The sequence below is a fragment of the Primulina huaijiensis genome, chromosome 13 (genome assembly GCF_012295235.1).
Source record: "Primulina huaijiensis isolate GDHJ02 chromosome 13, ASM1229523v2, whole genome shotgun sequence".
Classification (NCBI taxonomy): domain Eukaryota; kingdom Viridiplantae; phylum Streptophyta; class Magnoliopsida; order Lamiales; family Gesneriaceae; genus Primulina; species Primulina huaijiensis.
The window spans coordinates 5,210,279-5,226,651 of NC_133318.1; the positions used below are offsets into that span (position 1 = coordinate 5,210,279).

General features: G+C 35.5%; 1 protein-coding gene across 1 annotated transcript; it reads right to left on the bottom strand.

Moving 5' to 3' along the window:
* Positions 1-7,902: 7,902 nt before the first annotated feature.
* Positions 7,903-12,106, bottom strand: LOC140991916 (uncharacterized). The gene is made up of 2 exons (XM_073462083.1): positions 11,452-12,106; positions 7,903-8,859 (listed from the first exon to the last, which is right to left on the bottom strand). Exons 1-2 carry the CDS (start codon positions 12,003-12,005, stop codon positions 8,415-8,417), a joined length of 999 nt encoding a protein of 332 aa, XP_073318184.1. The 5' UTR covers positions 12,006-12,106; the 3' UTR covers positions 7,903-8,414.
* Positions 12,107-16,373: the final 4,267 nt, after the last annotated feature.

The following is a 16,373-nucleotide window of genomic DNA, read 5'->3' on the forward strand; positions in this document are numbered from 1 at the left end:
GCAGATTTTTTGTGCGTGTAAAGAGTTGTCTGTCTTCATGTGCTGCTTAATTCTCCCTATTTGTTCACGCTTGAGACCGTTTCGTCAACTTTTATCTGCTCATCTCCTCACTTCATCCACTATCCATGATCACTTCCACTAGCCATGAATTCCTCCCACGATCTCCTTGCTTGGACGTTATCTGTTTATTTAAAGAAACAAATGGGCCTCTTGTTTTTCTCTATTAATTTAAATTTTTGGGCTTAGACAATTAATTGGGCCCAATTTAATTTTTGATGAAAACAAAAGTATTTCTTAGACGTAAACTCGAGCCCAATTCAAAACTTAATCGATTCGTTTTAAAACTTGGACCGAGGTCTCAGTTTTAACCCGAATCGATTCGAAACTTAACCAATTTTTTCTCAACTTTTTATCACACCTTATAAACATCTAAAAGGTCCTAAAAACCTCAAAAACAGACCCTTATACACTCGAAAAAACCCCTGAACAGCTGTTGGAAATTCCAGCAATTCACCGACCGAATCCTATCGCGCCGAACTCGCATTTTCACCATCCTAGACCGAAACATCAAGGACCAGCCATGACTCGACCTCACCTAGGCCACCCTAGGACCCTACTGGACCCCAACCAATCGAGACTTACAGCCCCCAAATGTCACAACATCCGAGCACTCTACCACGCCTAACCCTAGCCTCGGCCGAGACCACACTCCACCTAAGCTGCTTCAATCGCGTTCCAGACCGAGGTCAGCCATTCCCAGCCCCTTCCCAGCCCTACCATGGACCCAAGGGGGTCGGCTTCAAGGTTGGAAACGAGCCATGCACAGCTGTCAACCCAAAACTTCCGATCTTGCACTCAAACGCCACAATAGCTACTAACCAGAGCCATTCCCCTTCGAGCTTGGCAAAACCCGAGACTCCATTACTTATTCACCCTTACACACGACCTGTACAGCCCCTTGCAGCATGAATTCAGCCGTCCCTTGCACAAACACTAAAAAAACGTGAGTGGAAGCAAACCATGCAAGGTTTCCGTGTAAAAATTAATTGGAAATGCAAGTAAGCATTAGATCGAACCATTATCATACAAATTTATACATTACAGCATACTAATGGCGTATGTGATGAAAAAGGGAATACAAGCATCCCTTGATGTTATATACGCAAGAAGATCGAAGAAACGAGCGTCGGGGAATTGCCGGAGGTACTTTTCTTGCAAGAGAAGTGCTTGGCCGAAGCTTTGCTGCTATGGGTGTGCTGAAAACGAGAGAAAATGCAGAGTGGAGGGGGGGTGTCGGCTGGTGTGATTTAGGTTTAGGTTAGGGAGTGTTTAGTGTGTAATTTAAAATGCTAAAGTATGCATTAACGGGCCCTAGGAAATTTTAAAAAAAGGTTTCAAGCCCAATAAGCATTAAAGTAGGCTCATTAAACTCAAACACATTCTCGAAAAATATTTCATTTTGGTAAGTTTTTGAAAATAATACCCGAACCCTCAAAAAGTCCCCCGTTTCGATAAAATTCGCGTACCGCTTATAAATATGCTCTATCAGGTAAAAATACCCAACAAAGCCCATTTCTTGAAAAATACATTTAAAACATATTATATTAATTAATAAAATTTAATCATGTAATAAAAATAATTTTTCTGATAATTCCCCGGTCTCCATTCCTCGTTCGAGCGCTTAATGCATCTAGAAACCCTAATGTATGAACTTTTAAAATATCATGAAATAAATCTTGTCATGCAAGAATTATGCATAAAATACATAAAAATAATTAAACGCCTAATTTAAATAAAACCCTAGATCGCATGCAGTCAGGTTACGTTAATTAAATTCCTAGACCTTACACAAATACTTCACATGTTCTTAGTGAGAGTGAAAAATGTAATTCGTGAAGAAATTTATATTCTTATTTGAGTCATTACAATTTGGATGTCAAAAATATTAGAGGTCAATGTTATGATGGTGCTAGCAATATGAGAGGTTAGTTCAATGGATTGCAAGCTTTGATTCTGAAATATTGTAAGAGTGCTTATTATGTTCATTGCTTTGCCCATCGATTGCAGTTGGCTCTTGTTGCGACAGCAAAAAATGTAACTCCTATTCATCAGTTTTTTGGTAAATTAACTTTCATAGTTAATATGGTTGGTGCTTCGTGTAAGCGTAATGATGAATTGAAGGAAGCTCACGCAGATTACATTGCTTATTTGATTTCTATCAATGAACTTGAGACAGGTCGTGGACTTGATCGGATAGGTAATTTACAACGAGCAGCTGATACTCGTTGGAGTTCTCATTTTAGACCATTATCGAGCTTGATCAAGATGTTTAGTGCAACATGTACTGTATTGCTCCAAGTTATGGAAGATGGACTTCCTTCCCAAAGAGCAGATGCAACGTTTGTTTATGATGAAATGAATTCATTTGATTTTGTATTCATATTGCATCTAATGAACGAGATTATGGAGATCACATGTGTGCTTTGTCAGACATTGCAAAGCAAGTTTCAAAATATTTTGAATGCATTGGAGCTAGTTTCATCTACTAAAAATTTAATTCAAGAGCTAAGGGATGACAAATAGGATGATTTGCTTGAAAAAGTGAATTCTTTTTGCGTGTCTCGTAATATTGATGTTCCTAATTTTAGTGCTCAGTGTGTTGATAGGCGAGGTCGAGCCCATCGTCATCAAGGCAATTTCACTATTGAGCATCATTATATGGTAATCTTTTTTTATGCCATGATAGATTCACAAATGCAAGAAATTAATGTGCGTTTGTTTTAGTGAAGATGTAATGGAGTTACTCATGCTTAATTCTGCTTTAAATTCTCAAAATGCAAGTGATTCATTGAAATATTTGGATATATGCAAATTGGTTGATGAATGGTTGGTGAAAACTAAAAAAGCTGCTACATATGAACTTGTTTTTAGAGTGATCGTGCTTGTGCTGACTCTTCCAGTTTCTACCGCTACTACAGAATGGTAATTCTCAGCTATGAATATCGTCAAAACTAGACTTCGGAGCAAAATGGAGTATGATTTTCTCTCGGATGTATTGATGATATTTATTGAAAGAAAAATTGCTAAAAATATTTGTATAGATATTATTATCGAAGACTTTGAAAATTTAAGGAACTTCGAATTCCTTTTAGTTAGAAATTTTCTTGTTAAAAACATACTGTTTATGTTCAGCTGAATACAACCAATGAAATTTTTGTTTTTCCTCTTTCAATATTTTGTCCGTATTTTATAAGCGGCCCCCACAAAATAGAAATCCTAGATCCGCCCATGCTCCCAGCCATCGGATATTAGCGCCGTGAGCACAACAGCTGATAGCACCAGTCCACACGTCCCTTCCATGTGCTGAATCGGAAGAAAACAGAGCACCAAAGCACGGTTCGGGGCTCTGTCTCTGTGCGTGCTTCTTGGTCCAATCTAGGTGAGATTTTGTTGCGCTTTCTTGGTCATTTAGAGTGTTTTGAGTAGGATTCGATGTTTAAATCTTTCACCGTTGTTCCTGCTAATTTCAGCCGATTTTCAGCAATTTTTAGAGCGAATCCGGTGATATTTCTGGAGTGTTTCCGGCGAGAGACCACCTCATGACCGCCAGGTGCTAGTTAGCTTCAATCATTGGTAAATATTTGACTTGATTCCAACCTTTGTTCGATATTAGTAGGCAGCCAGAGTTTGGGATTTTACCTGATCCGATTTAATTTGTTTTCGTTGATTAAAATGCATTATATTAACATATATTGGCTTTATATTGTAGGTTCAAGTTTTGAATTTTTTATCCGAGAAATTATTATCAAATTAAATTTTGTGATTATTTGAGAATTATGGTTATTACGTTGATTATCGGAGTTGTTGGTATTTATGGGAGCGATAATTAGTTGAATAAAATCGCATTATTTGAAAGTTAAAAATTTAAATAATTTGTTGGATAATTCGATATTTTCATTTGAATTTTGGATTTAATGTGTATTGGTGAATTATTGAGAATATCAGGGCAAATTTTTTACAATTAAATCGTTAAGTCGCATTTTTAGCAAATAAATTCAACTTTAGTAATTTTGGAAACAAGTTGAATTATTTTAAGTTTATTGGGGATTTGTGAAATTAGTCGGATTGTTATCTTACTTGTTGGATACCAGTATGCAACAATTGTTCTAATCAGCTCAAGGGGTTATGCCGATGATATCAAAGTTGAGCTTGTTTGTTGTTCAAAGTAGGTATAGATATGTTACAGTTCGATAACATAAAACGGTAACGCATAAATTATTTTTTAAGCTTATTGCTTGTGTTAATTATGAATGTTTATGTGATTTGTTGACTGATGTGAATTATTAAATGTCTCGTTGGCTTATATGTTCGTTTAAATAACATATTATGACATTTAGCATATGACATATATGTTGAGCTCTATCGTTCTTGTTACCCGTTGTCCTGTCATATTGTATTCCTAGCACATGTGGTTGTTATTTCGGAATTAGATGATGGCTTTCGAGCCTAGTTATCTTTGAGACCAAAAATATGATTGTCTATTTCTTGATACATTTTCTGTGTGATTTGCTCTTGAAATCTTGACATCATATGTTGTTCGTTATTGTGTCTTCTTGTTGTATCGTTATCAACTGTATGGAGGCCGGGTCGTGGATGTTTGATCAGTGTTCTAAATGACGGTCTAGGCGGTGCCTAGATGGTAGGCGGTCCTCGACCGCACCGCCTATGCATGAGGCGGGTGTTTTAGGCGGCCCAAGCTATATGGCGTTGGGGACTCGGGGCGAGGCAGCGAGGAGGCGGGCAATCAAGATTTTTAAGTTGTAATCAACAAATTTTAAAAACCTAGTCAAAGTCAATTAATTTTAAATATCAAAACTCTAGCACACACCACTTTTTTTTTTTAATTTTGGTTTTCACTCTCAACTCTCTATTCTCCCCATTAGAGAACTTGACGAAGATTTAGATATATCGGAGGAGAGAATGAAGAAAGTGTTGATTTTGAGTCTGATGATGAGAGGATCATGGATGTAGTAGATGGTTCATCTGTAGATGATTTGGAAGATTAGTTATGTTTAGTCTAGTACTTGTTCTAATGATGGATAATGGTTGTAACTTTGAAATTTAAACTTAGTTTTTTGATAAAAAGAATTATATTACTTTGTTAACATAATAGCATTAATATGATGATGAATCTTTAGTAATTATCTTGTTAGTTTGCATTTATATATTTATTTGCACATTATCTAGATGATATTATATTATATGAAGAATTTATTTGCACATTATCTAGATGATATATATTATATTGTATGAAACTTCTTTGTACTTAAACATTATTTAATTACACATCTTACATAAAAAATGATGACTATTTGTGATTATATTACATGATTGTATATGATTATCTATTAAAAAAATTACTTAAAAAAATTCAACCGCCTGGGCACCGCCTAAGCAGCCGAGGTGACTGTCCCGCCACCGCCTCCCGCTATTTACAACCTTGTGTTTGATTAGACACAACACGATATACCTCGCATACTTGGCATGCTGGTTTAGTTGCATTACGATGTAGCTCCCCTGTACGTTGTTGCTCGAGCTGTAATCCTGTTGTTATTATGTCATTTATTGGCTGTTGTTACGTTGTTGTTTTGAGCCTTATTCATTAATTGCATATTTCATTTTATCACATGTTTATGTATGACTATGATCTTTGTTGTTGTTGTTTAACTATTTCATACCAGAATTCTAACATCAGTAATTTATACTTGGGTGGTTGTCGTGGTTGCTATCGGGCAACATGGTAGATCACTCGAGTAGTTTTGCAGCACTTGGCAGAGGGTCTATCAATGAATCTCGAGAGCGAGATAGTATTGATCGGTTGTCAAAAGTTGGAGCCTCTCAGTTAGTTTATATATATTATTTCGAACTCTTGTCAGCTTTATGTCATATTTTATTTACCGGGGAGATGTCTCATTATCTGTATGATTATTTGGAGCTGTTGTCGTGAGTTTTGATTTAGTTTATGTTGTTGTGAGCTTTGTCTGCTACTTGTAAATTGTTGATTTATATCTGGTCGGCACTTGTGTGTGAATGTTTATGAATACGACAACACCGTCCTTGAGTCATTTTTTTACGAGTAGTATGTCATATTTACGAGTAAGTAATGCCGAAATTTTTACAGACATGAGATCTGTTTTAATTATTTTAAACAAATTTTCTGCTAAAGTTTTAAATTAATCAATATTTTTGATAATTAACTATAATTATAATAAATGAGACTCACAGTTCATAAGAGGATTTCATAATTTATCTTACTGCCATGTTGCATTCTCACAATAAATGGGGATAGGGCGTTGGAAAATGCAAATCTTTGATTTTAATGTTGCGGACCACTATGGTCTTTGCAATTGGGCTACTTTTAGTCACATTCCTGTATGTAATTTCCCTTTCTTCTACATTTACTTCTTTTCCATATTCGTATATTAATTATTAGGAAATTCAAGCTTAATTCACTAGAAAATGAAAGCCACTCTCAAAGCTTCAAAAAATACATATTATGTACTTTCTTTCTTTCTTTCTATTATAACAATGGAGTGCAAGGGGTGCAGTGTTTTATTTTAACGTGAAATCAGTCCTTTGTGGGAGATGTTTATGTCAATACACCACTAAGTATTGTCAACATATTATATTCTATTGTAAATACTCTTAAGATTCCAGCATTTGGTGAAATAAATAAAACTTTAGGGGGACATATTTCGTATGTACTTTTATATTTTTGCATCACAACAGTTTATTTAACTGGTTGAGTAAAGCATGTGTTCAGCATAGCGAAGAAATATTGTAGTAATATAACCTATTACTCTAAACTTCTTTTGGACAAAGATAGATACCTAGTTAAACAAAACTTATACTATTTAAATGGTGCTGGATCATCGTGTCTCAAGCATTATTCTAGTCTAATCTAACCCAAAATAACCAGGGAGAAATTTGAAAAAAAAAAAAGACCCGTCTATGTTTTTTTTAGATAACAAGAGTCTCCCCCAATATGCAGTTACCCGGTTAAGGAAAAAATGCACTCGATTATAAAAGAGTACCCATCCGGTTCATAACCAGATTTTTCGCCATGCCGATCTTGTCATGGTTGGGTGACCCAAAACTCTTGACAATGTACCACTTTTAGGCCCTAAATTACTTTCTCCCTAGATCATACAATGCGTTCTAATTTATAAATTACTAGTCCTAGGCCGCTATGTCCTTTTCATATCCCTACAATTTTCACTTGTTTTAACTTCCCTCAAGTGGAACAAGAAATCCTATTCCTACCCTGACAAACAAATATTGGTACGTGGGATACATAATAGCACACTTTTCTATTTCCATCTGTATATTACCATACATAGGCTAGTGAAAAGGATGATGAATTGGCCTAACTTCACACGTTCATCCGACTCATGTCTATCACAAATCTATCCATTTCACATAGAAAATAACAACTTTCACTGAAATGATATATTTAACATATTTGAGAAGTGAAAATTTAAAAAAATACAATCCACCTCTAAGCACTACATGAGTTGCCTAAACTATTTGAACTTCAAACAAGTATGTTCATGGTGAGATGCAATGGAAAGGCCTTGAATAATATCATAAAATAGGAGATAATAGAGAGGAAGAGTAATAGAGACGAAGAGCCTGGATAAAATTTCAAACATAGCCAAAGAAAGCTTCACCGAGAGGATTAAAAAAATCTTACCTTGAATTAACACTATCAATGCTTTAATCACAAGACAACACCCTGGAATTCCATACAAAAACAGGTTACGCACTAGAGTCAATATTCAAGATTTGACAGTCATCGAAAAGCAAAAACCAACAGTCAAGGGGGAACCATAGACAAGCCAAGAAAAACAACACTTCATACGATCATATGAATCCTCAGTCACAAGCACATACAATTTTCTCTTCCTACGTCATAGCTTTACACCTATCTTAAGTTGGGATTCTCTCAATAACTTGTGTTGGAGAGAAAGGTGTGTTTGGCGGGAGGTATAAACTAAAATTGTCATGAAAATGTAAGACCAATCATGGAGTAATTATAAGACAAAGTTTTAACCAGAAGTATGACCTTCAACCAAGAAAACTTGCCCACTTTGTTCTCATGCGGACCATCGTCGCTAATCCCAGAAAATTCGTACTCTCTTTTTTTTTGTAAGTACATACTCTCTCATTTTAAGCATTCACTTCCATGGCAGTAAGCATTTTCCATCCATCTCCAATGAGAAGCCATCAAAGTTCAACGACCGAGTATCCCCACAAACAAAATTCTTTCCAATATTAACACTTTAATAGCATTCAAGTTTCGTATTTACAACTTACTGTCGCATTTTTAGTAGCACCAACTTATTTGAATTTTTTTATGTATTTCCTCCCAAAACTCGCCTCAATTCATGTTTTTGTGCTTCGGAAAGCCTTTTAGGGTACTTCACATCAATTTGGATCCTCAAGGATCCCTTCTTCCACGGATCCTTGGAAATAGGCATTCCTTCATTAGGGACAACAACCTCATGCCCTGGTTTAATAATCTCAGTTAAAGGGACCATTATATTCCTCCCATCTAGTGTGGTAAGCTCCAAAGTCTTTCCAGTGAGGGATTCGAGAAGATTTATTTCCTGCTTCACAATCAAATCATTACCATCCCTTGTATAAACTGGATGAGATCTTTCATCCAAAACAAAAATAAGATCTGCAGGAATGACGCCAGGTTCTTCATTGCCTTTCTCTGGGAAAGTTATTTTTGTGCCTTTCTTCCAGCCTGGTTTTATATCGATGGTAACAATCTCTTCCACCAAATGAGGCTTGCTGCAAGAAAACAAAGAACACGTCAAAGACAGAGTAGAAATAAAATGTACACCCAAAAAAAAAAAAAGAAAACCAAGTGCAACATATAAAGCAAATATTAAATTTCTAATTCACTTCATACTGTTAAACAATCAGTATTGAATAATATTTGGTTTCATGAAATATGAGGTCTGAAGAACAAAAAAATTAAATTGGTGTCTGACAGAAATTCAAAAATACCGCTTTGGCAGGTGTCATTTTTACAGGTCCATACGTGATTTCATTAATTTTAGAGCAAAGTTAATTTCACATGATGTTTAACATGCAGAATAGTCCTTACCATCTCTTGATATACTTGAAGCAGTTTCAGCTCTCAGAAATTTTACAAAATAGCTAAGCAGTTCATGGAGGATATAATGGCCCTCAAAGATATTGCCTCAAAATATTTTGATTGTGTCGAATACGAGATGATGCTTGTATCATAATATCATTCGCGGACACCATCTGAAAAATGGAGGTTTAAGATTACAGAAATAACAAGTATCTCCAGTCTTCATACAATTTTCATGTTATCATATATATTTTATCCAAAAGGTAAAAACTTCGGCCTTCAAGCATAAAAAACACGCGATTGAAATTTACAATCTTTCTACGAGAGAACAAACAGAAGAACACAAAGAGGTCAGAAAAGATAACATATCAGAGACACATCTGATCAAATCACAAAATTTGTATAGAAAAACGTGTTTGTACAATAGCACCAATATTCTATGCATACCATAAGAGTATTATGGTTGCATATTTATAATATCTGGGATCAATCCAATCATAGTTGTAAAAAGCGTGCGCCTAGGAACAAGGCGCACAGCACCCTATGCACCTGGGTGACCTAGCAAGGCTTGCTTGAGGCGAGAGAAAGCGTGCTTCTGTGAAAATTGTTTGCGAGCAATAAGTGCTGGCCACAGATCACTATCTTTCTCCTAATTTTAATACGTGCAGCCTTAATTTTTTCCTTATCTTAGCGATTTCAATTACAATCCTTCTATATTACTTCTTTAATTAATGCAGTGCTCTCTTTCTTTTGTTTTTTATTTTTCTTTATTTTATAGGCACTTAAATATATTCTGCGAAATCTATTTCTACGTGTATAAATTTTAGTTAAATTCACCTTAACTATGTGAATTCTAACAATTTATGTTAGTGAGCTTTATTTCGATAAGGCGCGCGCTTCGCCTTGCGTTTCAGGCTCCAAGGGACTTATGCGTCTTAGTGCCTTAAATAACCATGAATCCAATTGCATAATCGGAAAGCACCAGCACTCATTAATCTGGTTCAGAAGTTCTTTCTAGTCATAAACATGAAAAGGATCCTTATATTACATAGTGTAAGTTGTTAAGGTTGGCAACACCCAGGAAGTAACAGCTTGTTCTCATGATCACATTTGCATGGTATGTGAGCATATTTGAAAGAATGAGTGTCCAAAATATATAGGTTGGTTGGTAATTTATCAGCCTGCTAAAAAAGCAGGCCGGCCCACCCCGCTATTCTGTTTTGTTATCCCTAGTTTTAAAGCCTTTTTGGGAACCGCGTGGACCAAGGGCTGAAATTTGTGAAAGTAAAATATAAATACGTGCAATTCACCATTGTAACAGACAATTACCCCAAACTCTACTAAATTCATGTGGTTTGTGAATCTTTATTTTTCACTTTCACCTATTACAAGGTTAATCTGCATGACTCATATAATGGAAATAGTTCCACTTCGATTGTTTCCTACAATGGATATGGGTGAGTATGTATTGCAACTGAAGGCAAACACAATACAGGCTGATCAAAGTCAAAGAAGATCTATAAGGAAGCTCATCATTCTTCACATTATAAATGGCTTAAATTAATTTAACACGGTGGCTTTTGGACTTCCCTATTGATGCATGATTTAAAGTCTACGTCTTTAGCATGGATGAAAGAAAGTAAAAGGTCATTAACTGTATCGTTTCGCTTATTCTTTCTATGTCACACTTTTTTTTCATCCAAAGACAAAACTGCGTGGTTCCAACTCCTCTTAAGGTTCATGTAATAATCCAGTATTCAATGAACCTAATTCATACTTGTCAGAACTACATACATATATATACACATAGATTATAGAAAATAATGCAGCCACATGACAAAACAATGACAAGTACAAGGGTAAATAACTTATCTTGTAAAATAAAAATACACACAGAATTGGGGGAGAATAAAAAGAGAGAAATATTGCATAATGAGAGCCCAATTATCCACAATAATGACGTGATTTATGCCACAAATAGCCAAATTTGAAACTCCTATTAAATAAAATACGAACATGTTGGATCCACATAACATAAAAGAAACGGAGAAAATCACAAATGGCGATATTAAAATGCACCCAAAAGAAAAATAATCAATCTTGCACTTAAAGAACAACATGAAAAATTCAATAGTTGCACGCAGAACAGCACCGCGCAAGAATTCTACTTCAAACTGAACAATCAGATTGAAAACAAACAAAAATACAACCACCATTATTATAATAGAAGAAGAATAAGAAGAAGATACTCGATGATCGAGCAAAAAAGAGAAGGTGCATACCCATGTCCATCAAAAACATTCCTCGAAATTTTCATTTTCCGGGTGGCACCACTGTACAACTCTTCTAAACTACATGCGAGCACGTTCTCCAAAGGCGGCGCCTTCCTGGCCCCCTCGCTGCTATTAATCGTCGTACTCCTGAAATACCCATCTCTCCTCACCCCACCGCCATTACTGCTACTACTTGCATTCCCATTACTATTCTCCCCAAAAATTTCCGCGTAAATATCATCCGGACTCCTCGGATCGAACCGGAAATTCGGGTTCGGGTGCTGCTGATGATTGTGGTGAAAACCCTGATGACGATTCCGCGCGGTGCGTGGTTGACCCGATTTTAGGCCTTCCTCTCCATAAAGATCGTAGATCTGACGCTTCTGCGGGTCACTCAAGACGTCGTAGGCCTCGGAAATTTGCTTGAATTTGGCCTCGGCTTCTTGCTTGTTGACATTCTTATCGGGATGCCAAATCATGGCGAGGCGGCGGTAGGCCTTCTTCAGGTCATCTCCGGTGGCGTTGCGGTTGACCTTGAGGATATTGTAGTAGTCCACCCCCATGAGAGAATCTATTTGGAGATTGGAAATTTCAGTGGAATTTCGTTAATTCCTTTGTCGACGAGAAGTGGGATTTGGGGCTAATGAGATGAGATGGATTGGATTCAGTGGGCTCCATTTTTATGACCTTGCAATTGATATTTTAATATATATTTTTTTGTTGTGAAAAAGTAAAAATTTACGGTAAAAAAAGTAAAAATCTCAAACTCTCAAAATTATCACACTACACACTTTATAATATTTTTCTCTCAACTCAATTGTGATTTTCTTCACAAATGAGAGATCTATTTATAGAAAATTTTTACAAATAATCCAAAAATAAAATACATCATTACCTACATCATCACACACTAATTTTCAATATTCAACACCTAATTTTACCTAATTTTCAACATTCAACATTCACATTTTCAACACAAATATTTAACACATTTTTAAATAATTTTTCAACACTCCCCCTTGTGATGATGATCATAATGATTGTATACATTACGTGTTTTTATACTGCCTCGTTAAAAACCTTACTAGGAAAAACCCATTGGGATAAAAACCATAGTAAGGGAAAAAGAGTGCAGTCACGTAAACTCCCCCTCATGTTGACACGAACAATTCTTCACAAATTTCGTAGATTGCGCATCCCAATATTATATATGTGCTTTCTGAATATTGTCGTAGGAAGTGCCTTTGTGAAGAGATCTGATGAGTTTTCACTTGATTGAATGTGACGAACATCAATACATTTATTCTTCTCAAGCTCCTTGGTGAATGCGAAGAACTTAGGAGGAATATGTTTAGTTCTGTCGCTTTTTATGTATCCTTCTTTCATTTGAGCAACACATGCAGCATTATCTTCATATAGTATCACAGGCTTCTCGTCGAATGATAATCCGCATGAGATTTGGATATGTTGAGTCATTGATTTTAACCACACACATTCACGGCTTGCTTCATGTAGTGCAATAATCTCGGCATGATTTGATGAAGTTGTTACAAGTGTTTGTTTCTGTGAACGCCAAGAAATTGCAGTGCCTCCACGAGTAAATACATATCCAGTTTGAGAACGTGCTTTGTGTGGATCAGATAAGTATCCAGCATCGGCATAACCAATTATACTTGGATTAGCATCTTTTGAATACAAAAGTCCCAAGTCTGTCGTTCCTCGTAGATAACGGAATATATGTTTAATTCCGTTCCAATGTCTCTTTGTTGGATATGTGCTAAATCTTGCCAATAAATTTACGGCAAAAGATATATCAGGCCTTGTACAATTTGTAAGATACATAAGGGCACCGATAGCACTTAGATATGGTACTTCTGGACCAAGAATATCTTCATCATCTTCACATGGACGGAATGGATCCTTTTCTATGTTTAATGATCTAACAACCATTGGAGTACTTAAAGGATTTGATTTGTCCATATTAAAACGTTTAAGGATCTTTTCTGTATAATTTGTCTGGTGAACAAATATTCCACATTCTTTTTGTTCAATTTGTAAACCCAGACAATACTTGGTTTTTCCAAGATCCTTCATTTCAAATTCTTCTTTCAAGTATGACACAACTTCTTGAATTTCCTTATTTGTTCCAATGATGTTTAAATCATCAACATATACAGCAATAATTACGCATCCGGATGTTGTTTTCTTAATGAAAACACAAGGGCATATTGAATTATTTACATATCCCTTTTTCATCAAGTGATCACTTAGCCTATTATACCACATTCTGCCGGATTGCTTCAACCCATATAATGATCTTAGTAATTTCACAGAATAACATTCTCTGGGTTTTGAACTTTGTGCTTCAGGCATCTTAAATCCTTCAGGGATTTTCATATATATATTACTATCAAGTGATCCATATAAGTAGGCTGTAACAACATCCATAAGACGCATTTCTAAATTTTCAGATACTGCCAAGCTAATCAAATACCGAAACGTAATTGCATCCATCACAGGAGAATACGTTTCTTCATAATCAATTCCAGGCCTTTGAGAAAAACCTTGTGCAACAAGTCGAGCTTTATATCTTACTATTTCATTTTTCTCATTTCGCTTTCGAATAAAAACCCATTTGTATCCAACAGGTTTTACACCTTCAGGTGTAAGGACTATAGGTCCAAAAACATTACGTTTATTTAGCGAATCCAATTCAACCTGGATGGCATCTTTCCATTTTATCCAATCCTGCCGATTTTTACATTCACCAAAAGATTTTGGTTCATGATCTTCATTATCATTTATGATGTCGATTGCCACATTATAAGAAAATATATCATCAATTTCTTCTATATCTTTTCGGTTCCATATTTTTCCAGTATTAATATAATTGATAGAGATTTCATGATTCTCGTCAGTTTGTGGTTCTGACAAAACATTTTCATCATCATGTGTTTCTTCAGGAACATCATTCTCTATTTTGTGATCATTATGTGTTTCTTCAGGAACATCATTCTCTATTTTGTGATCATTGTGTTTCTCTATGAATTTTCTTTTTCGAGGATTTTTATCCTTGGAACCAACTGGCCTTCCACGCTTCAGGCGTTTAATGACATCATGACTATCTTCAATTTGTTTCTTCGGAATTTCAATTCGAGCAGGGGCATTTGCAGCATGTATATATGATTTAGTTACCCCTTTTGTGTCTGCAAATGCATCTGGTATTTGATTTGCTATTCTTTGCAAGTGCACAATTTGCTGTACATCTTTTTCACATTGTTTTGTTCTTGGATCCAGATGTAACAATGATGATACATACCATGTAATTTCTTTTTCGGTATGTTTCTGTTCTCCCCCTAACATTGGGAAGATTTCCTCATTAAAATGACAATCAGCAAAACGTGCTGTGAACACGTCGCCTGTCTGTGGTTCAAGATATCGAATGATCGATGGACTATCATAACCAATATAAATTCCAATCTTTCTTTGAGGTCCCATTTTCTTTCGTTGAGGTGGTGCAATAGGCACATACACCATACATCCAAAAATTCTCAGATGAGAAATGTCTGGTTCTTTACCAAATGCAAGCTGCAATGGGGAGTATTTATGATATGCACTTGGTCTGATGCGAATTAATGAAGCAGCATGTAAAATTGCATGTCCCCATATAGAAATAGGGAGCTTTGTTTTCATAATCATTGGTCTAGCAATCATTTGCAGACGTTTAATCAATGATTCAGCCAATCCATTTTGAGTATGTACATGAGCAACAGGATGCTCAACAATGATTCCCATAGACATACAATAATCATTGAAAGTCTGGGAAGTAAATTCACCAGCATTATCAAGTCTAATTTTCTTGATTGTATAATCGGGAAATTGATTCCTCAATTTTATTATTTGAGCAAGTAATCTTGCAAATGCAACATTTCGAGTTGACAATAAACATACATGTGACCATCTGCTGGAGGCATCAATCAATACCATAAAGTATCTGAATGGTCCACATGGTGGATGGATTGGTCCACAAATATCACCCTGAATACGTTCAAGAAACATTGGTGATTCAGTTTGGATTTTGGCTGGTGATGGTCTTATAATAAGTTTTCCAAGAGAACATGCTTTACATTGAAACTTATTATTCTGAAAGATCTTCTGGTCTTTCAATGGATGACCATGTGTATTTTCTATAATTCTTCGCATCATTGTTGAACCAGGATGTCCTAATCGATCATGCCAATTGGTTAATATTGAAGAATTATCAATTACCATGTTTGATTCAATGGGACGTATATGTGTATAATGCAATCCAGTAGGGAGCATTGGTAGTTTTTCAATCACATATTTCTTTCCTGATTTATATGTGGTAAGACACATATATTTCTCATTCCCTTCATTCATTGTTTGAGTATCATACCCATGGGAATATATATCATTAAAACTCAACAAATTTCTTTTCGATTGTGGTGAATATAAAGCATCATTGATCAAAAATTTTGTACCATTAGGTAACAAAAATTGTGCTTTACCACATCCTTTAATCAAGTCTACAGGACCTGATATTGTATTCACCGTTGTTTTTGTTGGTTTTAGTTCCAAGAAATATCTTTTATCTCGGAGGATAGTGTGCGTTGTACCACTATCGGGTATGCAAACTTCAGCTTTGCTCATAGCATTTTCCATATTTGAACTTCAAAAAATATGCAATGAAAAAAAATTAATGACAATACATATTTAAATATAACACATATCATAATTGTACAATAAAACATTATCATATAAATACATGAAAAATAAATTATTGTACATTTATATTCTACCACTATATTGTTCATTTTCAGAGAAATCATTGAGAAAATCTGCAGCATCAATATTGTTCATTTCTATCCCACCAACATATTGATCATTTCCAGAGAAATCATTCATAAAAT